Here is a 22,034-nt window from a genome sequence, read left to right as displayed (position 1 = left end):
TTTCCTCTTGTTTTTTTTAGAGTAAATTGTCAGAAATGACATGAACTTTCAAAATAAATCACACAGCATTTTGTGATATTTAACTAAAACAAAAAAAACAAAAAATCAACACATTAAATAGAACAGGAGACACACTATAGCAGCATACATGTGGTGGAGGCAAAGTAACAACTTACAGGTTCCAAATATCTCTGACAGCACCAGATGCAAAGTCACAAAACTCCTGCTTGAAAATGGGACATTTTCAAAAATACATTCTGATCTAAAAGCAGTGCAACAACTAAGAAACAAAAACACACAAAAAAGAACAGTGAAGGAATGAATTCATGGAGATTGAGACAGCAATATAAAGATAGAAACAGTTTAAACTCCTAAGTCTATGTTCAAGTCCACTCACATTTAAAAATCTACCTCTCCGTTCTCGTTTTCTCGAACAATCGCCTCAAACTGTTTCAGCTGTGGAGTCCTCAGGGTTCTTCATAAGATGATGTACAAGTTTGCAGGCTCACGTTTTTAGCATATGTGGCATGTCGACGACTTCGGTTGCTCCAGGATGGACTCCCTGCGAAGGTCGTTGGGGACGGTGCCGTCGGGGCCCCAAAGGTTGAGCTCGGAGTAAATGCCCATCTCGATCATCTCCTCCTGCCATGGGATGGGAATGTTCCCGGAGGAAAACTCGTCGAAAAAGTTCTTGTCGGGATCCTCCAGGGTCACCCCCTTCACCGAGGAGAAGGCCCCGACGTCATCCAGGCTTTTAGCGTACACCACTTTGGGGTCAGGGACGAAAGGGGGCGGGATTATACCTGCAGGGGTTCAGATCCTGTTAAAACCATTCAGGGTTTTTTTTTTCAGTCAGAAGAAAATTAACTGATTGATACCTGCATTCAGTTTCCTCCAGTTAATGTCTTTAAAGAACGGATGAGCTCTGATTTCATCGCAGCAGCCGTTCTTGAACCCCATCCTTTTGTCCACGTCTCTCGCCAGCAGCCCGTCGCACAGGGACCGGGCGTGCTCGCTGAAGTTATCTTCATAGGTCACCTCACGGGTCAGCATGCGCTCCTTCATCTCTTCCCGCTCGACCTGAGAGAAAGACAGAGAAGCTCTCAGCATCTCACCGACCCGTCAGAATCTGCATCTGATGGTTTAACGCCCAACCTTCTCGCCTCTGTTCCTGAACGGGTTCTTGGCCGCCATGAATTCATACAAAGTGACGCCCAAGGTGAAGTAATCCACCGAGGAGTCATACTTATCACCTTTCAGCATCTCTGGAGCCATGTACCCTGTGAGGGTTGTGCAAAAAAACTGTTACAAAGTAAGTCTGTGAGAGAAAGTCGCTATCTGTGAGCAAGACACCCACCTGGTGTCCCGGCATAACCTTTAGTTTTTGTTTTGCCTTCTTTGAGCTCCACAGCCAAACCCAAATCCGAAATACGCACATTTCCTTTTAATTTAGAAAAAAAATAAAACAGTCAGTAATTCAAGAATCTCCATTATATCTACTGTTTCTGGAAATGGTTACCGTCATTATCCAGCAGGACGTTTTCCGGTTTGAGATCTCTGTAGATGATGCTCTTCTGATGGAGATGCTCCAAACCCTGGATGATCTGAGCGATGTAAAAGCAGGCTCTGGGCTCACTGAACCCCGGGTTGTTCTCATCCACCAGGTAGACGTGGTATCTAGACAGGAAGGAAAATAGAGGCGTTTTGGATCTTCTGTGGGTCGTGCATGCTGGGATATTGACTTTTAGAGTCACATTTCTGTGAAAATTCTGGTGACCTTCAAAAAAAGTCCTAATTTTGAATACTAAATTGTGATTGAAGATAAAATTGGATGCAACTTGCAGCCCTTTTAAATAATCAACACATTTAGTTTAAATTGTTTGACCAAAGAACCGTTGAAGTCTTGGAGTAACCAGTAAAATTACTCTGAAAAAAATGAAATATTGAATTAATTAATAAAAGTTCTGTAAAATTATTAGTTTTCATCAAATAAAAAAATTATTTAACTTAAAAATGTAATTTGATACAATTTAATATTTTTAAAAGTTACAGAACTTTTGTTAATTTATTCAATGTTTCATTTTTTACAGTGTAGTTAAAGAGCAAAAGCTCCTTCATGCTATGAATATGAATGTTGGTGCTTGGAAACATGACTGTCAGAACGTGAAATTACTTGAGGTCTCCTCCGTTCATGATGGTCATGACCAGACAAAGCTCCTCCTTTGTCTGGAAGGCGTACGCCAAAGACACAATGAAGCGGCTGTGGACCTTCTCAAGAATGCGCTTCTCCACCATCGCCCCCTACAGGAGAGAATGAGAAAAGCTTCTTTTAAAAAACACATTTCAAGGGAAAAACTGAGACTTCTGTTTGGCGGTTTGCGTCACATCGACGACATTTGAAAACCAGGAGATGAAAACACACATTTTGCAGAGCGACCTTGACCGAGTCAAGGGCAAGATGCAACTGTGCCGCGGAGTTCCCTTCAGAAGAGCTTTCCAGTAAAGCTCCCCGTAATCACTATATCCCTGTCTCTGTTTAATTCTGCAGGCAAAGCCGAAGCAGACAGAGGCAGGGACAAAGATGATTAGCACCGCTGCAGCTCGCTCAGTGGAGGACACTTTCTTTAATGCACAAAGCTGAGAAGACCTTTTATAGCGCTTTAATGGCATGAAGTCTCTTAAAGAAAATGATAATATATGCAACGAATTGTTCTTATGTAGTGAAATAGATTTTACTAATTTAGTTAAATCTATGGGAGTGAACTATAAAGGAGAAAAAGTGGCCTCTAAACATAAATTATGGGTCATTTAGGAGGGAAATTATTCAAATTACTACAAAAAAGTCACATTAAAAGTGTGAAAATGAATAAAAGTTGTGTCAAAATTTTCTTATCAGCCTTTTCCAGATTTACTGAAAAACTGTCACTTCATTTCAATTGATACAACTAAAAACTTGCAGCAAAAGCGACTAAAGGAGCGTGGTGTTGAGAGCCAGTCACCTCGTAGCCTTTCCTCTTCTTCAGCCTCTTCTTGTTGAGTTTCTTACAGGCATACAGTTTCCCAGTGGCTTTCATCTGACACGCAGACACCTCCCCAAACCCACCTTTCCCCAAAACACGAAAATCCAGGAACCAGTCTGCATCCATGGGCTGCATCTCCAGCCACTTCCACTGGAGGAACCTCTTCAGGTACATGCTCTCCACGAAGAACACATAAGGAGCCTCTCGTAGATAGTCCAGAGTCTTTGCCAGAGCTGCAGCGAACAAGTCATCGCCCACAGCCTCCAGGCTTTCCTTCACCTTAGCTATGATGTCCTCAGGCAGGAACGGGCAGAAATGTTTGGCAGATGGGTCCATGTACCGCTGGACTATCTTGGAGGCTTTCTTTGCCCTCTCAGAGTCCTCGGCCAGGTCATAGTCCTCGATGTCCTTCCACAAGCGGCAAGCCCCGTGGTATTCTTGATTTGCTTCCAAGAATTCCCTAAAGAGGCGTTTGCCGATCGGCTGCTCCACACACACGGAGTCAAAGGCCAAGTCTAAGGTGTCCTTCAGACCCTCGCACACCGTGATGTGGGGCAGCTTGAGGCGGGAGTGGTACTTCTTGTCCCGAGCCGCTGCCGGGTTGGAGCCATCGATGCTTCCCCGGGCGTTGATGTAGGCAGAGTTTGCTACCACGGTGGTCAGTCCTCCGATGTCCATGGTGGAGACGGTTAGGCGCAGCGAAGGGAAGACATCACACAATCAGGGGGAAGGAAAAGGAAAAAGCAGGAAAACAGGAAACGGATGACAGAGGAGTGACGGAGGGAGCAGGAGGGAGAACTGATGTCTGAGGTAGTCCGCAGCACAATTTGAGGACGGCACCATCCTCATTCACACACACACACACACAAAAGCACACACACCCACACTCACCTGAGTCAACACCTTTCAGTAATCCATTAACACCCCAATGCCCCAGACAAAGTGTGTGAGCACATGTAAGAGCAACTCAAGCAGCACATTCAGGAGTTCAACCGGGAACTTTTCTCCCGTAAAACAGGAAAATCTTCAGTAAAATATTAAGATGATCATTTAAACCAACTAAAACAGTCTGGAAACATGATTTAATGTTCTTAGATTTCCTTTGGAAAGGATTTGAAGGTGACCAGGTTCAATCTTTAACCTTCTTTTATTCTTTACAACGATCCCCATCTGATCAGATGTCTGCTGAGGGGGCCAAAATCTGAAACACACCTTAGGTCATGAGTCGAACAGAGGAAACATTTATTGAACACTTTGAAACTAATTTTTTTCAACTTTAAAACCGTAACTTTTTAACATAATTATGAACAAGATATAGCATTACCTGTGATAATGGTAGTGTGAATGCTGTAAGATAAATTTGGCCGCTGAAATTGCCAGTGCTGATAACTGAAGATTATAGAGGAAAACGCTGAAGCTGATAGTAAGCTAAAATATTAGCTCAATACCAAATTAGCCTAAAAAAATAAAAAAAACACTAAGGTTAGCCAAAACAGCTAGCATGCAGCTAAAAAAAATAGTCAAACTTCAAACTAGTCTAAAAAACGGAAAAAACTCGAGATTAGCCAACACAGCTAGCGTGTAAATTCTTAGCCTAACCCCAAAACAGACTAAAAAACTTTTTTAAAAATCCTAAATTAGCCAAAACAGCTAGCATGTAGCTGAAATATTAACTAAACTCCAAAACAGCCTAAAAAAAAAAAAACTAAATTAGCCAAGGCCGATAGCACGTAGTTGAAATATTAGCTAAACTCCAAAAGAGCCTAAAAAATGTAAAAAGCCTAAATTAACTAAAACAGCTAGCATGTTGCTAAAACTTTAGTTAAACTATAAAAAAATCCTAGTTAATGCCAAGATAGTCAAAAAAATCTAGCAGAATGCCAATTTTAAAAAGTTTAAAACTGTAACTTTTTATTAATAATACAAAGACAGGAATATTATTCCCGGATGAATCAACTTTAACCTTAAATAAGTTTCAATATTTTACTCTCCATAAAACCAACATATACAAGTTAAAAATAAGCACACGATAACATTGGACCATTAATAACAATAAAAGAAAATGATCTGGAGGGCCAGATAGCATTACCCGGAGGGCCGGTCTGGCCCCTGGGCCTTGACTTTGACACATGTGGGAATTCATCTTTCTGAGGACAGATTCCTCTTTTGTGTGATCATGTAGATGTTTCACATGCAGAGACTTTAAGAACCCATGGTGACGTGTAACAGGAAAAACATCAGAAATGTGTCATGTGATCCACTTGGTCTGAGGTTTATTCCACATAATTTGCCTTTAGGGAAAAATTCGTCTGTGGGTTCTTATTGGTTTACATAGATGCAAAGGTTTCCAATTTGTAAAGTATTCTCAAATATTTTTTTAAGTAACAATTTTAGGGAAATCTTGATGTGTCCTTGAGCAGATTTGTTTGTGTCTTTGGTATTTTTGGATGACTAAATCTAAAGTCTTCTCGAGTGTGTTCCAGATGTTGTCATTAACATCAGTAAATGTCAGGCGCTCTCTCCCATAGGAGCGTGGGAATGTTCAGCTCCGGATGATCCACAGTACATCATTTGTGGTTGTCAAAACACATGTATTCATTTCCAAACGTTAGCAAACCATATTGAATTAATTGATTGACAATTGTAGCTCTGCTTTTGTAAAAACGTTTCTAAAATGTTACATTTTAGAGCCTAACAGTCAGCTGTGACTGGATGCTACCAAGGAAATAAACTACTAACTAAACTCCTCAGAAGAGATTTTTAATAACTTTGTAGCAGCCTTGAATCCATGTTTCCTCTGTATTATTTCATAATTTAATTAAACAATAGTATTTTATCTGAAGCTTTTACTGGGAAAGTCTTTTTGTAAAGAACTAATGAGACACTCAAGAATTCGATCAGGATTTAGCATTTTTTGCCTTTGACACCTTGCAGTTTCGTTTGAATTTGATCTAAATTTCTTTATATCCTCATACTTTACACTACTTTACATTACTCAATCCGAATTCCTCCCTTCTACTTCATCCAACCCTCCAAACGGAGAGTTATGAAAATAGTGTCTCATATTTCAGACGTCACTTTATCGCCGGTCCACTAGCGTTAGCGCGGAGCTTCCAGTGCACGACTATACTTAACAACAGCACCTTTATAACTTTAAAAAGGTCCCGCTACAACAAAAAGTAATTGCTTACATCTAAATGGAATCTTTTGTGGTTCAGAGTGCACCCACGGGAAGAAAAGCGCTTTCTACGACGTGGTTTACCCTCGCCACAGAGGACTTTGTATCCCTCCACATGGAGGATCAAATTAAAAAAAAAAAAAAAAGCTAAAACTGCCCCTCCAAATGGAGGAGAAGGGAGAAGAGAAGATTTTGGATTGTGCCAATGAGTTGGGGATTTTGTGAAAAACTCATATTGTCAGAGAAATGGGGCGTTGTATTGTGGTGATCGACACACCTCAACATAAGTCACTATGTTACCTCATAAACATCATTGAAGCATCATCATCCCCCATTTACACCAGAACACCTCCAGTTTTCTGTTCATGGATGATGATGCTCCACCACATGGTTCCAGAATTGTTACAACGTGACTTCAGGAAGTGAGAGTGTCTCGTATGTCATGACCAGCAATGACCTCTGACCTGAACCCCACAGAGCCCGTCTGGAACCAGCTAAAGCAGTGATTTCTGTCCGACTTTAAGGGACCTGCATGCAGCTCTTGTGGAAGAGTGGAACACATTTCCTCAGATGATGAGTCTAGTGAGGAGCAGAACACATCACTGTCAGCGGTCAGCTATTGACATGGTTAGTGTTTGTTATTTTAGATTTTCTTTATTTATAACCCGAAATAAAATTGTGTTTATTCTTAAATAGTATGAGTAATATCAAAGGAAATGTATTTCATTAAAATTCTAACCAAATAGGAAAATCACTCTTGTAAAAAGCAATATCCCTAATTTATGGTGAGTATTGCACTTGATTTTTAATTATGAGATAAGCATTTCCCTTTCATTTTTTAGTACTGAAAGTACTTGGAGAAGCAGCTCTGGGCTATTATTCAATAAAAAGTCTATGTAAACGTTTATATGCGCATGTTGGGCTTCTGCGTTCAAAGCTCTCACTTTCAAGTTCATCAACACAAGTTTTATGTCTATAAAATACACTGTAATTGAGCGCACATTGAAAGTACCTGATGTAGCCTGACTGCCTTTAGGTACCGAGATGAGATTCTCAGACCCCTTGTTAGATCATGCCGGGTTCCTTCCAATACAAGACAATCCTAGACTTCATGTGGCTTTAGTGCATCAGCAGTTTCTATTGGACAAAGGTATTGATGTAATGGACAAGCCTGCCCGATCCCCAGACCTGAATCTATGGATATCATTGTCTCGGTTCATCCACCAACGCCAGGTTGTACCACAGACTGTCCAGGAGTTGGTAGATGCTGTGGTCCAAGTGTGGGAGGAGATGCCCCAGGAAGCCATCCACCATCTAATCAGAAGCATACCCAAGTGGTGCAGGGAAGTCACATGGGTACATGGAGGCCACACCCACTGCTGAGCCTCATGTTGACTTGAAGTTGGAGCCTGTAGTGTGTATTTCCATTTTGATTTTGAGACCTCCATTAGCTGATATATTTAATTTCCATTAATCACTTTTGTGTGGTTGTGTTGCCAGGACAAGCAACTATGGAAATAATAAAAAGATTATTTATTTCTTTCAGGTATAGGACGTGTTTTCCGGGTGTTCCCTTTATTTTTTTAAGCAGTGTATATGACATCAAGTCTTTTATACTGTATATCAGAATAAAACTGTGAAAGGAAAAATCCAAACTAAAATTTGCACCACTTCAACATTTTGCGCCAAGCTTTTTCCAACTAAAAACCATCATTCAAGTCAAAAGCGCAAACAAAAACCTAGATTGAGCGTGTTTTTGAATGTACACATGCCTGATGTGTATGCGTTGTGAGGGGCTGTAAGCTAGTGGGAGAGTATAAACATTTTGGTGCTGGGAAGGGGCGGGGTTGCTTGTGTAAATGGTTCCACCCACAAATAAACTCCTGTCGCTCTGCAGAAACCATCCTAGAAAACAACTTTTTGGGAGGGATTTTGGCTAAAAACTGAACAATTATAATGAAAAATGGGTAAGCAATAGATGAACAGATGATCTGAGATGGATTTTCAGAGAAAACAAACTCTTTTCGGCCTTTATGAGAGTTTTATGAATGACAAAAAGAGTCTTTGTTCACTTCTGTTTTACAACTTTGAAAGCTCATGTTCGAATTTAAAAAAAACCCAAAACAAGTATTAAAACAATCTATACTTTAATTTGAAAACTTATATTAGATTACAGAAAAGGTATTTGGAAGAGTCAGTACATGTGTTGCTCAGTTTTAAAAGGGAGATCTTTGAAGGGAATACACAAAGATCTATACAACCACACATTTTTGTTACATCAATAATTTTTTAAGGTCTATCTTTACCACTGGCCTCTAAAGGATACTATAAGCTACAATCGTCATAGGATTTATATACGCAATTAAGAAAACAAAGCTTATTTACCTATCAGGAGCCCGGGTCATGACAGACGGTAACTTGCTGTTGCCATTTTTTGTAAACACTACAGAGACAATAACAACAGGGCGGTGATAAAGAATTCCTCAACTCCAGAATACAAAACAAAAAACTACCAAACAATCAGGAAACAGCTGCCTACACAACCGGAGGAAGCCAACCCAGAATAATGGGGATCAAAAAACAAACAAAACAAAAAAAAAACTATTTGAAATCATTGCCCAGAACACAAAAACAAAAAAGTATCTACACATGTGATGGAGCCCCATCAAGGGATGCCATGGAAACGGCATCCGGCCATTCAGAATCCATGGTATGGCGCTAACAGAAGACGCAGTGGAACACTGATTATAACGTCTGTCTGCCAAAGTAAATGCAAAATAATAATAATAAGGATTCAAACATTTTACATTCTCCAACAGCAGGATGATGTACAGAGGCGCTCAGGCGGGATGGCTTATTGAAGAGTGGGTTAGACATACAGAACAATGGAAACAACAGCAACGGGTGTAAAAAGCACCTCTGTTCTTTCAATTTTCATCTACACCCCTGAGAGAGCCAAGCAGAAACACAGGCGGGGTCACGGGGAGGGGGGTGTTCAAGAAGCACACGGGAAGGAGAACGAACTCCCACAGGGACTCTGGTTCCAAAGGCTGTGCTTGTTGGAGAGGGGGGGAGGGGGCCAGTTAGGTTAGTCTTCATCGTCGTTCTCGTCGTACTCCTCATCGTCGTCGTCGTCGCCCATGTAAGACACTGGGGTCTCCACGCGGGAGCCGCTGTAGTGAGAGTCGTTGGAGCTGGAGGCCATGGTGCCGTCGGTGCAGCCGTCACTGCAAAGCAGAGGAAGAGACAAGCCGAAATGAGGGAGGGCGGGGCAAAAGATCTGCTTCCTGTCACGAGTGAACGAGAGCTCAAACCTGCTGGCGGGGTAACGCGCTCCGTTGGCAGAGGAGCCTCCAGTGATGTACACGTTACTGATGGGGCCTTTGGCCATCTCTGGATGAAAGAAAGAAAATGTGGACGTCAAGATTAGAGATCTGAACTTCTTCCAACTGTTAGGCCACTAAAGGGATTATTAGTGCTTCCATAAACGATTTACAATAAATTCTCTTGATGGAAACAATTTCGAAAAACGTTTTTGCACTTAGATGAGGTGGTTTTTAGGGTGTATCCACATTTTTCGTAAAACTGCAATAGAAGCACTTTTTTCAGATTAAATGTGCTTCTTGGTGTGGCTGTCCCGACCGCAGCACAGCGGGCGCTGTTCTGACGGTCCCACAGCGTCACAGCTCTTATACGCTACGTACCATACGGAATCGTACAGCAAGATTTCATCTTGGCTTCATCTGTAGCTGCACTTTTGCGGCTTTCAGCCTGAATAAGATGCAGAAGTCTCCTTTGAGGATGAGCGCGAGTGCCGTGACAAACTTAAATAGATCTTGACGTGTTTTCAAACAGACAGTCCAGCTGCTTACTTGTTAGAATGGTTATTTTCTAATACCGCTGAACAGACTTCTCAAGTGCATCTGCAACTATCAATGAACTAGCGGCGCTGCACACGTGAATCAAATAAAAAACAAAAACTTGTTCTCATCTGTTGCCGTGCCGAGTTAACAAAACTTGTATGAAGTGTGTAGTGAGACGTTTTACAGCTTTAAAACATCTGCAATCCTACTTTGCAGATTTCACTTATCGCTGCTCGTTATAGAACTGTCCCCTGCAATAAGCAAGGAAACACTGGACTCTGACCAGAGCTGCTGTGAAGCTGGAGAGCAAGTTAAGATGGTTCAAGTGTTGAGAACAAATCATTTTTAAGCAGCACATGTGTTGTAGTTATACATGAAGTTACAAACCACATACCACGGAGACTACCGTTATTTCAATGATGTTAAAAAATAGCCTCTTTAGTTGAGGACAGTGACCTCACTACATCGGGTTAACTTTTCCCGATCTCACTATGTTGCAAATTTGTTTTTCAACCCAATTTTATTCTTAGTCTGCGTCCTGATTGGTTGTAGAGCTCTGTCAATCACTCTCCATGCATGTCTCCTGTTCAGAATGCGTTCAGTTTGCCAAACAAGAAAAACACTTCCAACGCAAAAACATTTAGGTTTTCATTTAAACACTAGACTTATTTTCTACAAAAGGTTTGAACTTTAAGAGTTTAAACAAGAAAGAAAAGTGTGAAAATGTTCATGTCTGAGAAAAGTGTAGAAAGTGTGTAATGAGGGATTTTACAAACTTAAAACTTCAGTAATTCTACGTCACACATTTCATCTATTGAAGGTTATTTTTAGAATGCAAGAGTACTCTAAATAAAGAGGTAGATGGAAAGATAGAGAGAAGGCTACTAATCATCATACGGAGAAAGCAGCAGGTTATGAAATCTTATTGACCTTCCAAACTTCTCAGTTCTGCAGCGCAGTGAGACGATTCTCTCACAGCGACTGCTCCTTTTTAGCCTCGTTTCCACTGGGTACGGTCCGGTCTGGTAAGGATTAGTACGGTACGGACCAGTGAATTCTGGCGAACATTTCCACTCGGTTAAGCCTCGCTCCTTCTGAGCGGTATGTTTTCACGAGGCAAGCGTAGTGTAAACTGCTAGCGTGTTGTTATAGTGAGACGACTAGAAAGGAACAACAACAGAGGTCATCCAGCAGCTCGACTTTTTCTTGCTTCGTGTATAACAGGAATTTAATGTTTGAAAGAAGATTCCGGACGGCTAAGAACACCAATGTTAAGAGGAAAACAGAATCAGTAGCTTAGCGCTATACTGGTGCTTTCTAATGTCGTCATTACTTTCTGCCACTCAACGGGTGGGACCAGCAGCTCCACCCCAACTGCCTCGTTCTATTTTTCTATGGATCTACAACAGATAGGGGTCGTCAAGAGGTACGGGTCGGTACTGTTTAATGGGTCCGTTTAACAATGGAAACGCTAGAAATACCGGACCGAACTGTACCAGTCGGCGGACACGAGGCTTTAGAGGTCAACGTCGTGTGCAGCAGGTGCCTTTTTTTTTCTTGAGAACAGTCTTCAAGATGCGTCTCAATCTTGCTTCCACCAGCACCTCCACAGATAGAACCTCATCATCGACGCGCACTCGTCCACCAGTTTTTGTGAGTGGTTATTGTCGCTTGCTGTGATTTTGTTCCCCCAACAAACCACTGCATAAAAAATGCACCAGCAACAACAGACTGGTAAACATTTTTAGCATCAGATTACAGACCCTGAATAATTTGAGCTTAAAAAAAAAATTGGTTTGACTATTGTTTTTTTTAAAGCAGCATTTGAAAGAAAAGTAGAGCAGAGAAAGCACAAAAACAAAACAGATTGATTTGTAAAAAAGACAAAATGAAGAATGGGTCTTTAGATTGCATATCAATATGGGTGGATCTAAACCAGGGGTAGGCAACTCCAGGCCTCGAGGGCTGCAGTGTCTGCATGATTTCCAGATATCCAGGCCCCACCTTTGGCCGACTACCTGGTTCAGGTGTCTCCAACCAATTAGAACGTGCCAGAGCAGGGGATGTTGGAGAACATGCAGGATCTCGGCCCTCGAGGAATGGAGTTCCCTATCCCTGATCTAAACCATTTTTTCTATTAAATGAGTGGATCATGACTTCTATGGAATTTGGGTAAGATGCCAAACCCAAAATATTTACTGTATTTTTGGGTCGTAAATCACATGAATCCTTTGATTTTCTCATTGGATAAACAAATGACAACATGCCTTGCATGTTTTAGTATGACTTTTGTAAGCTACAAATGTTTCTAAACCACGTGATGGATTGTTGGAGCATTATGGGCACAGTAGTCAGGAGCCTGGTGGGGTGATCCATACTACCTTCTACAAAATGAACTGAAAAAGTGCTACAACTCAACAATGTTGAGTTTTTGTCACTAAAGTTGGATTTCTCTGTTGTGTCTCTCTCCCTGCAAAGGCAGATTATCGATTACAGGGGCAGACATGAAGAACATAGTTCACTAGAAAAACTTCCCATCAACAGTTCCGACCGATTGTCAACCTCTTGATCCCTCATGGCATTCTGGGTATTGTAGTCACCTACTTTTTATGACTTTTTCTTAATTATGGTCCATAATATTTAGGCAAATATGTCTTTGCTAACATATAATAGTTTTTGAATTTGTTTTTGTGCACCTGCAAGAGAGAAACTTGAATCCATGAAACATGTGATTCAATATAATTAAAAATGTATTTGGCTTTACCTCAGCTTTTCTTACAACACACTACATCTACCTCATCTAATAAACTATTTTTCAGAGCTTTTTGCTGTTCCAACTTGTCATGTGTTGTGACATCTTTCTGGTTTCCGTAGACTTGCTGCTCCAGAGGGCTCATGACATCAACCAGGAAGTCAGAGAGATGTCCCAAAAAGTCTTGTTAAGTTCAAGCCTGCATTTCCAAACAGGTTGAAGGTACAGGGTGCATAAAGGAACCAAGTCTGCTGACATGTCACTCCTACACCTCTATCTAATAAAAATCTGTTAATGTTGAACATCTCTGCACAGTGAGAGAGTTCTTTTTATTCTGGGTAAGGTTAACTTCTGAGGAACAGGTTAATATTTCCTGCTCCGGTTTTATTTTGTCTGTTGCCTCATTTGTCCATTCTGGAGCCATTTCTATACTTCAACAACTGTGTAACAATTTGAAGTTTCAAAGACACAACCCTAAAAGTTTTGAGGTAAAAGTGACTGCTTGAGTCTAAAAGCTTGTGTCAGAATTAAAACTTATTTGGAGGCATAAACGCTTGAGGAATGCATTGTACAAACAGCGTTCATTTTGGCCTCTGGTGGCAGACGCTGGCACTCACCTATAACGTAAGGCTCAAGAGCTTTGGGCACCAGGCTACGGGCAACCTTCAGGTCCTCTGGGGAACACTTTCCCACTTCTAAACCGCAGGCCATGCCCATACGCTTCAGCACCTCGATGTCATCGTGGATCTCAAACATGCTGTCAAAATTGAACAAATACTCGAACCTGCGGACGAGGAGAGCAAAAACAGAGGGTGAAACATCCAAAGAACACTGAAAAATGCAGAAATATTTCACTCCAGTGTGTTCAAAGTGTTGATATGACATCAATAAAATCTTTCATGAAATAAAGACATCATTTTCTAAAGTTATTTGCCAGGTAAAGCTAATACCAGCAAAGAACTGATCATTTTTTCCCCATCTCAGAGAAGGGAGGGTTGCTTACGTTAAAAATACTAACCATTGATTTCCAACTTTGAGCTCAATTCAACAATGAAGATACTCAAGAGTTGCTCAGCTGGAGACATTTATACATGTGTAATGGTCTGTTTGCGTGACTGTCTTATGTCATCAGTCTCCACAAAGGAAACTTGTTTACACTCTTCATTTAGACTCCCCAGTAGGATCTTGTGTGGTCAGCAAACGCACAAGTGTGTGTATACGTGGACCTCCCAGGTTGTGCTGCTGCTCTTTAAAACTATTGGACTGAAACAACTGCAGGACAGAGCACTAGGGATGGGTACCGTTTGGATTTGATTTGGCGCTAAACCAGTACTTTTGAAAGAATTTGGGGTCCTAAATGGTGTTTGAACCAGAGCTGCAGACATGAAGAAAAACAAAAAGTGCCAACTTGTTTCAAAAACATGGGACTGGCTAAAATTGTAAAACAAAACTAAAAAGAACAAAAGCAATCTGAAACGGCACTGAAATGGAGCTTCAAAGTCTGGCTTTTTGTTTTTAGACCACAGTTCTGTTTATATCTACCACAACTGATTTGGCTCCAACGTTCAGCACCTATTCCTACAGAGCACAAAGAGATGACACACCAGTTATTAAAAATAACTAAAGCTTACTCATTCATTTTGCCAAAAAGTTGTATGGAGATTTTTAAAACAGCAAAGATACATTGCATCTTTTTCAGTGTCCGCTTTGCCAGAAGCTACAATTCACCTAAATGTGTGTATTATTTTGTTACCATGACGGCTATGCTGCTCTACAGCATTGCTCATCAACCCCTGTACCAACACCAGTCTATGGGTCGGTCGGTACCAGGTCACACAGAAACAATACATACTCCAATCTTTTCCGTTTCCCCCGTTATGCAAATCTGAACAATATTTGATTTTGAAAAACTTCTTTATTTCTCTCCGCCACATCTGTCTTTTACTCTCAATGTATGTCAAGACGTTTGTCTCAGTCACTTGAATCACATACATCCTATCTTCTAAGAGCCAATGAGGAGCTGGAAGAAGAGCCAAGGCCTTCAAAGACAAAGAAAGCTGAATTTAACAGGAAAAACCAGGAGTCAAACTTAAAATACCAAATTGTTGTGACAGATTGTCCTAATGCACCAAAACCCGCATGATTCAGCAGCTCTCTAATGCTACAAGGATGCGGCTCAGAAAGTTTCATACACAGTAGATTGATGTTTATTTTGATAGTTGAAAAGAAAAAAAAAAGTACAGTTTTAAAGACAATTGGAATGTTTTATTTTCTTTTTTTCATGCATCAAACCTTAAAACCCAGTCTGTAAAATGTAGCCTAACACTGAAACAGTTCTTGATGCTGTGCTACAGAAACATGACAGGGAACGTCAATTCGTCTTCAATCAGACCCTTAAATGGGCAAAACGGAGAACATGAGACAATTCAGACAAACACAACAACAAAGGGGTCTGTCTGCTCTGTAACCAAAGCTGAGGGTCTGCTGAGGATTTGAGCCAACAAGACAATAAAGGACAGGAGTTGGTTCATTCATAAACCTTCTCTAATCTGTTCTTATTTGAAATACTGTGAAACAGTGTGGACCAACTTATAAATAAACTGAATGAAGCTGATATACTTTTTGCAGAAGTTAGACAAATTAATAAATTAAATGGGTGAACTAAAAAGCTCTCTATATTAAAAGTGTTCTTGAATTTGACCATTTGCCCGTTAGTCATTTATGACCAACAGGCCAGCTGTGGTGCAGAGGTAGAGCGGTCAATCTCCGATTATAAGATCACATGTTCCATTTCCAATCCTGTTGAAGTGTCCTCGGGCAAGACACTGAACCCCAGATTGTTCCTGGTGGTTATAGGTTGTCGTCAGTGTTCAGCAGTGTGTGAATGGGTGATTAGATCTGTGACTGTAAAGCACTTTGGGCCTTTAAGAAAGGTAGTAAATTATATTGCAGAGTAAGCTTTACAGAAAAAAAAGATGTTTTTCATAAAAGCAGTTAAACTATGTAAAATGTCAGGGCTAAATTGATTAATTGAATCATTCTAAGCTTAATAGTCAGTAATCGATCCATAAAAGTAAAGACTGATCCAACATATAATGCTAAAGGCCACTAGCTTGATGCTAACGTATAATAGAATTTCCCATAGGACGGCTAATGCTAAACACACATTGGTAACTAAATGAACATATTTACATACTCACAGGTATAAACTTTCCAAACGCTTAAGGAAATATTTTTAAAGTAACCATTTGTGGTCTAAAATACTGTTTTTTGCTCATACTTTCTTCTTCTTCTGGAATAAGGTGTACTGCTAAAGCGCAGTCGCCACCTAGTGGTTAAACTGAAACGCCCTCCAGGAGACGCAGAACAAATGTTGGAGCTGTAAATTCAAAATTAAATCGAGAGGATTGAAAGAATCGGGAAAAAAAATCGGAATCGAATAGATCCAGGCTCAGGCGAATCAAATCAAATCTGGAAATTGTTGGTGATACCCAGCCCAATAAAAAAGACCAACTATAATGTTGACTTGAAGTTAAAAATGCTTCTTTTTGGGATTTATACGTTTAAAAGAAAAATATTCTCCATTTCTATATGTACTATATATTATGCATGAATTAATGAATTTATTTTATTGGAATAGGGACAGATATTAAAACAGACGTACAGCAAAGCAGTAGCCCCGTGCCCATACCGTAATGCTTATAGTAGAAGCTTATTTGCAGCACCTGTCCCTCATCGATTGTCCCTACAGTCAGGTCAGTGAAAGTATGGCGATACTATGGACTATGAATGAGAAGTGGAATGACTCCTCCCTCCTCACATTCCAAACAGGAAGAAGTTAAAATCCCATAGACTTCCTCAGAAAAATAAACAGCTATTATTCAGTCATCCCATTTGTCAGAATAACCGTTCTTGCTCTACTACCTTCTTCAACATGCTCTTGCTAATCCTAATTTTTCTGTAGTGCAAGTTATTCGAGTTATAAACTATCAATGAAAGAATGTGTTTTTAAGTGGTAAGGGGTTTGGCTTTGCAACAAACTCACTCCTGATTGGTGAGAATGGTTGCCATAGAAACATTAACTCATACCAACTCTGTTCAATCACTGCCTTTGTCTGGCTCCAATACGCTGGCATCCATATCACAAAAAATGGCGACTGAATCGACTTTATATTGTTGGAGCTGCAGCTAAGCCATTTTCTATGGAGGGCGTCTGTCCTCATGAACAAGTCAATGAATGGGATTAATAAACTTCAGAATTTCAGTCCCAGACTCTCTTACCTCAAGTACTTTAAATGTTTGAGGGAAATATATTTTAGGAAATGTTTCCATTGACCATAAACAGACCAAATAACCACATACTTGTCATTGGAGATGCTGCAGTCGATGACCGTCTTCTTGCTGGTGTTGACGATGATGAAAGGAAGGTGGATGATTGAGTTAGGGGGTGGAGGTCTGTTTGCTTGCTGCTCCGACTGTTTGTTCCTCTGAACGAGGTTCTTAAAAGCTATTTGCTGCAGAAAAAAACAAAACAAAAAACAAAACGGAAACATCACCAAAGAGGAAAATTCAATTTTTACTTCAGCCTTAATGTGAAGGGAATAAATAAAGCTTAATTTATACAGAAAATAGTTCAGAGCTGTAGTGTAAGAGGACATATTTGCACAGATTAGACAAACACAAAAAAAACAGGTCATCACTTTCTACCTGCAGAATGAGCTCCTGAAGCTGTGACTGTTTCTGCTTAATCCTCTCCAACCGCCGTTGTCTCTCCACCTGCAGAAGTGACGATGGAGAGTTGCACCAGAGGAAAAAGCCTGAATTGGCACACAGGTTTAGACCAATTCTCACCTCTAAATTTTGACACTCTTGTGCGGAGTTGGTGGGCAAACCAATCCATTTGATTTCCTTTTTCTCTTTTGAGATGATGTTCATGGCCATGAGCACGTTCAGTGCATCATAAACACGCCGCCGAATATTCTTTTGGTCGTATACATGCTAGGAAAAAAAAAAAAAAGAGTTACGATTGTAAAAGTGAAAGTTTTTTTTGTGGGTTTGCTCAGCTTCAGCCTTTACCGAGTCAATGGGTGACATGTGGTTATCTGCGGAGCTGAACTCAGCAACTAGTTCATCTGCCACTTCATTGTAGGTAGTTACTCCCTTCTTCTGCACTTTCTCACACACTTTCATGGAGAAATGCCTCAGGCCTTTTCCGTTCTTTTCTCCTTTCTTACCACGCTTTCTGTGAAGGAAACATCCCGCACATCACTCCATTTGAACTTTCAAAGTCTTGGATGCCTAACTTAAGGCCGTTTGAGGACTTACCCTGATGACCAAGGAGAGGCATCTGCTGTCTGAGTCTGAGTGAGGAACTGGGAGCTGGGTGTGTGCGGACTGTTCACCAAGATTGTGTTTGATACTGACGGTCTCTGAGGCGTTCCAATCACCTATGAAGAGCAAGGATAGATGAATGAACATTTGAGACTCCATGTGATCTCACCAAGACTTCAACCTGATGAAAAAAGGAGTTTTGGTGTTTTTAACATGTACCAATACCTTTTTTCTCATAATGGAAGATATTTATGAAGAAAATTAAGATTAAAACTGCATTTCTGAGTATTTCTGTCTTAAAATTGTTGAAAATCAAATGAGAAAAAAGAAGTTTGAAAAGTTCTCTTTCTTAAACAGGTGAATTTCTGATGCCACTCTGCAGAAACGGTCCTAGAAAATGACTTTTTTTTCTAATTTTGGCTAAAAACGACAATCATTAAAAGGCCTCTGGGAACGCTTTATAATAGATCAAAAGATAATCAAAGTCAGACTTTTACATGAGCTCATCTCTAAATCTAAAAGTGAGAAATCTTGAACTTCATTCTTTAAATTAAATAGTAAAAATACACTTTAATAGTCAGAACTAGATGACCCCAGAAGGACACCTGCTGTTGAGCTTTGTCCTTATTAGAACAGGCTGCATCAAGCTAAATACTCTACATGTTATATTCATAGCAGGACACTTATGCAACAGCTTACATGTGCTGGAGGGAACAGTTACCAACTCATCTGGGATAGAACAGATTAAAACATAGTTTACAGTTAAAATAGTCCATTTATGATGCAGTAAACGTTCCTAAGGGGGTCAGGTAACATTTTTGGCTGAAATTCAACTGTAGTCTGCAAATAATTCATTCATTTATTTCTAGAGCACCTTCCACTACCATCCAAGGAGGCCTCAAGTGCTGCACATAAGGTAAAACGGATGCATAATGCAATGGTAAAGAATAAAAACAAGAATTAAAACATAACAGGTTAGCAAGGTGGACTCTAGGGAAACAGTTTGGATTTAAAGCTCTCCAAGAGGGCGACCTCTGGAACAGCACGATACATTTCAGATTTTTTTTTTATATCTTAAATCTGAGTAAATTTTATTTAAAAGACTGCCAACTCACTTTTTTATTCAACCAAAAAGTTTCAGAAAAGTAAAAAACACTTTCAACTCTAACTTTTAACAATCAAACAAATGAAATATTTTAGTTAAATCACGGCGAGTCTTTGAGGGAGTCAGACGCTCCACACAACAGTTTAAAAACTCAATTTAAAAATGTGATAGGAACATTAGATGGCGTGACAATATTTTTTATTACAGAAAATTGTTGGGAAAATGGCAAACATCCATTTGTGGAAGCTTTTTAAGTTGAAGTTGAGCAGCTGGAAGGGTTTCATTTGCCTCCAGAATGAGCTTCAAACTTAGACTTTTCAACCCCATAATGCCTGAATGTATTTCTAGCAATGAAAAAAGATTCATTTGTGGTTTTGCTTTTAAGTAAATGTGACAGTAGGTAATTTTATAGCCGATTTGGTTAGTCGCATATTTGAGACGACGGACCTTAAGGGGTTAATGTTCGCTAAAACTGTAAGAATAAAGTATAAAGGCTTTTTAAGGTTATATTTCACTGAACAATGTCTGCAAATACTTCAAAATGAACTTTACAGCTCATCTAGCCCTTACTTTTTTCAAAGCAGCAAGCAAATGCATTTGACTTTCTTGTGTAAACATCTACAACATCTTGCCATTTTCCAAAAAGGAGTATGGGACTCAAAGGTGCAGCGTACAGAAACATTTCCCAGAGTAAAAGCTGCTCCAAGAATATTAGATTAAGCCTTGAGATTTGATCGTGTCTTTCGATCGGTTTTCCAGATTTTCTTGAACAAGAGAATCACAGGTTATGAAAGAAAATGCTTCATCTGCGCACCTCTAGAATACAATCCGAGACCTCCAGAGGATAGGTGATCTATTCCTTCACTAAGGTGATATGTAAGCTGATTTCCGTTGTGTATACATTGCTTGTACATAATGAGATGATGGGTGTAATCCTGCTGACTGAAGAGTTGATAAGCTTAGGATCAACTGCCTCCACCTACCCGCTGCCCGGTCACCTCACAATGATAATGGGGGGAGCTTACAACACGAAAAGACAGAGCAGGGGAGAGCAGCAGGAGGAAACGTGCTCGAAAGCATCAGTAACACTAACACACACTTTACGTTTAACCATTTGTTGGAAGAGCGAGAACAAATGGGATCTTACCATGTGTGGCAGGTGTTGCATATGTGCTGCAACATTCACATTTGAAGGCCCAAGTGTTTTGGGTAGTAGCTGTTTGGCCACAGGGGCAGCTGTTGGCTGGACTGTAACCAAGGACAGGACGCCTTAAAGACAAAAGGAGGGCAGTAAGGAGAGGAGCTCCTGCATTAACCTCCATTGCCCCCTGTCGTCCACTCTCAGAGCTCTGTTCACGTTATACATTCTTTGGTTAAAATAAATGTTTAAAGACCCACTCCGAAAAGAATTGTGTTTTTTTTGTGTGCCATTTACCAATGGAGGACATGTTCTAATAAAATTAAGCCAAATGACATTTGGGATAGTTTTAAAATGGCTAACCATTAGATTAAAAGTTAATGAACAAACCTTTTTTTTTTCTTCAAAAAACCTTCATATGTTCCACATTATTAAACGACAGAGCTCCACAACATTTGATCCATTCTAAAGAACTGATAATGTGTTGAATTTGCTGAAATTAAAAGCAAAAACATCTTCATAAGTTATATTTGAACATAGGAGCCCTTATTTTTTAGCAGCCTCACAATTATTACATCTATTAAACTTCTTGGAGAGTTTGTTTGAATTTCTTTGTAGGATGTCAGAGCTGCAGTTTGGATGTGAACTGATATTTTCTTAAGGATGCTCCAAAGGTTCTCAATAGGGTTGAGATCCGGGGAGGATGAGGGCTACACCATCAGTTTCTCACATATGCCCATAGCAGCCAATAATGCAGAGGTATTCCTTGCAAGTGTGAGATTGTGTATTGTCGTGATGAAGATGATTTTGTTATGCAGAGAATGTTTTTTTTCTTTTTATGGTCAGTGAGAAACTCCTCATCGGATCATTTTCTTCCCTTTAGAGACCTTTAAGGGGCTGACCAGCTCTATTCCGGCTCAAACCATGACTCCAACACCTCCTTGCTGACGTCACAGCCTTGTTGGGACATGGTGGCCTTCCACCAACCACCCACTACTCCATCCACCTGGACCATCCAGGGCCGCACGGCACTCATCAGTGAACAGGACTGTTTGTAAATGAGTCTTCATGTGTGTCGACTGCAGCTGTTTCTGCTTAAAGTAGGGATGTAACAATTCACGGTTTTAAAGTCACGATTTTCTTTCTCAACACAGTAAATTAAAAGTATTTTAAGGCCAAGTATGTTTTCCTTTTGCCCCTTACATCCAACTGTCTGTTATATCACCAACAAAAATAAACAATTATACATAATATTGAAATGATCACAAATCCTTTCATACTCTGTTCATGTTGTGCTCCACATGTGATGGATCGCTACGCGCCCTCTTAGCACAACCCTCCCAGCCTCTGTTCTCACACCTGCCCTCGCTCACGTTCAGCACAAATGACCGTTCACGTTCAGCTTACAGACGGGGCTAAAGAGAGTTCACAAAAAAACAGGATGGCTGCCGGGCCAGGAAGGAGTCAGAAGGGAAACGGGGATGAAGCTGCGTCGTCACCCATAGATTGGTCAAAGTTTCAGTGCAGTTGCGGTAAAAATTTAACATTGTAAGGTGAGGAGCGAATCTCGGCTTTGCTTGAATTTACGTTAATAGATGTGATCGTAACATCAGGAAATACTAGAGGGACTGACTTATGTGGAACTTT

General features: G+C 40.3%; 2 protein-coding genes and 1 long non-coding RNA gene across 8 annotated transcripts in view; 1 reads left to right on the top strand and 2 right to left on the bottom strand.

Moving 5' to 3' along the window:
• Positions 1-4,212, bottom strand: LOC112154953 (rhodopsin kinase GRK1). The gene is made up of 7 exons (XM_024286239.2): positions 3,000-4,212; positions 2,174-2,301; positions 1,520-1,677; positions 1,358-1,441; positions 1,156-1,280; positions 879-1,080; positions 1-803 (listed from the first exon to the last, which is right to left on the bottom strand). The coding sequence occupies exons 1-7, from the start codon at positions 3,696-3,698 to the stop codon at positions 514-516; spliced, it is 1,686 nt and encodes a 561-aa protein (XP_024142007.1). The 5' UTR covers positions 3,699-4,212; the 3' UTR covers positions 1-513.
• Positions 3,693-13,115, top strand: LOC112154957. Of its 3 annotated transcripts, none has more exons than XR_002920736.1 (5): positions 3,693-3,830; positions 6,723-6,825; positions 11,663-11,714; positions 12,540-12,648; positions 12,936-13,115. It is a non-coding gene; the product is annotated as an uncharacterized LOC112154957 (long non-coding RNA). The 3 variants fall into 3 exon arrangements; XR_004946932.1 differs by having other exon boundaries at positions 11,629-11,714; XR_002920737.1 differs by lacking the exon at positions 11,663-11,714.
• Positions 8,329-22,034, bottom strand: part of tfdp1a (transcription factor Dp-1, a) — a 17,099-nt gene continuing 3,393 nt past the window's right edge. For all 4 annotated transcript variants that reach the window (XM_024286241.2, XM_024286240.2, XM_024286242.2 and 1 more), the window contains exons 4-12: positions 20,397-20,518; positions 18,139-18,260; positions 17,890-18,055; positions 17,665-17,811; positions 17,521-17,589; positions 17,176-17,327; positions 13,431-13,597; positions 9,513-9,591; positions 8,329-9,425 (exon numbers count right to left, since the gene is read on the bottom strand). In XM_024286241.2, the coding sequence (XP_024142009.1) occupies positions 9,287-9,425; positions 9,513-9,591; positions 13,431-13,597; positions 17,176-17,327; positions 17,521-17,589; positions 17,665-17,811; positions 17,890-18,055; positions 18,139-18,260; positions 20,397-20,518 (1,163 nt within the window). In that variant the 3' untranslated portion in view covers positions 8,329-9,286. The remainder of the gene's footprint in view (positions 9,426-9,512; positions 9,592-13,430; positions 13,598-17,175; positions 17,328-17,520; positions 17,590-17,664; positions 17,812-17,889; positions 18,056-18,138; positions 18,261-20,396; positions 20,519-22,034) is intronic.

The sequence above is a fragment of the Oryzias melastigma genome, linkage group LG21 (assembly GCF_002922805.2).
Source record: "Oryzias melastigma strain HK-1 linkage group LG21, ASM292280v2, whole genome shotgun sequence".
NCBI classification, from domain to species: Eukaryota; Metazoa; Chordata; class Actinopteri; order Beloniformes; family Adrianichthyidae; genus Oryzias; species Oryzias melastigma.
The sequence above is the reverse complement of the archived record's forward strand: the minus strand, read 5'-3'. Positions and strand labels throughout refer to the sequence as shown.

Coding starts and splice junctions, on each gene's coding strand:
- LOC112154953 (XM_024286239.2), bottom strand. CDS start 3,698: ATGGACATCGGAGGACTGACCACCGTGGTAGCAAACTCTGCCTACATC. Junction 1,081..1,155: donor TCAGGAACAGAGGCGAGAAG/GTTGGGCGTTAA, acceptor TCTTTCTCTCAG/GTCGAGCGGGAAGAGATGAA. Junction 804..878: donor CTGGAGGAAACTGAATGCAG/GTATCAATCAGT, acceptor GAACCCCTGCAG/GTATAATCCCGCCCCCTTTC.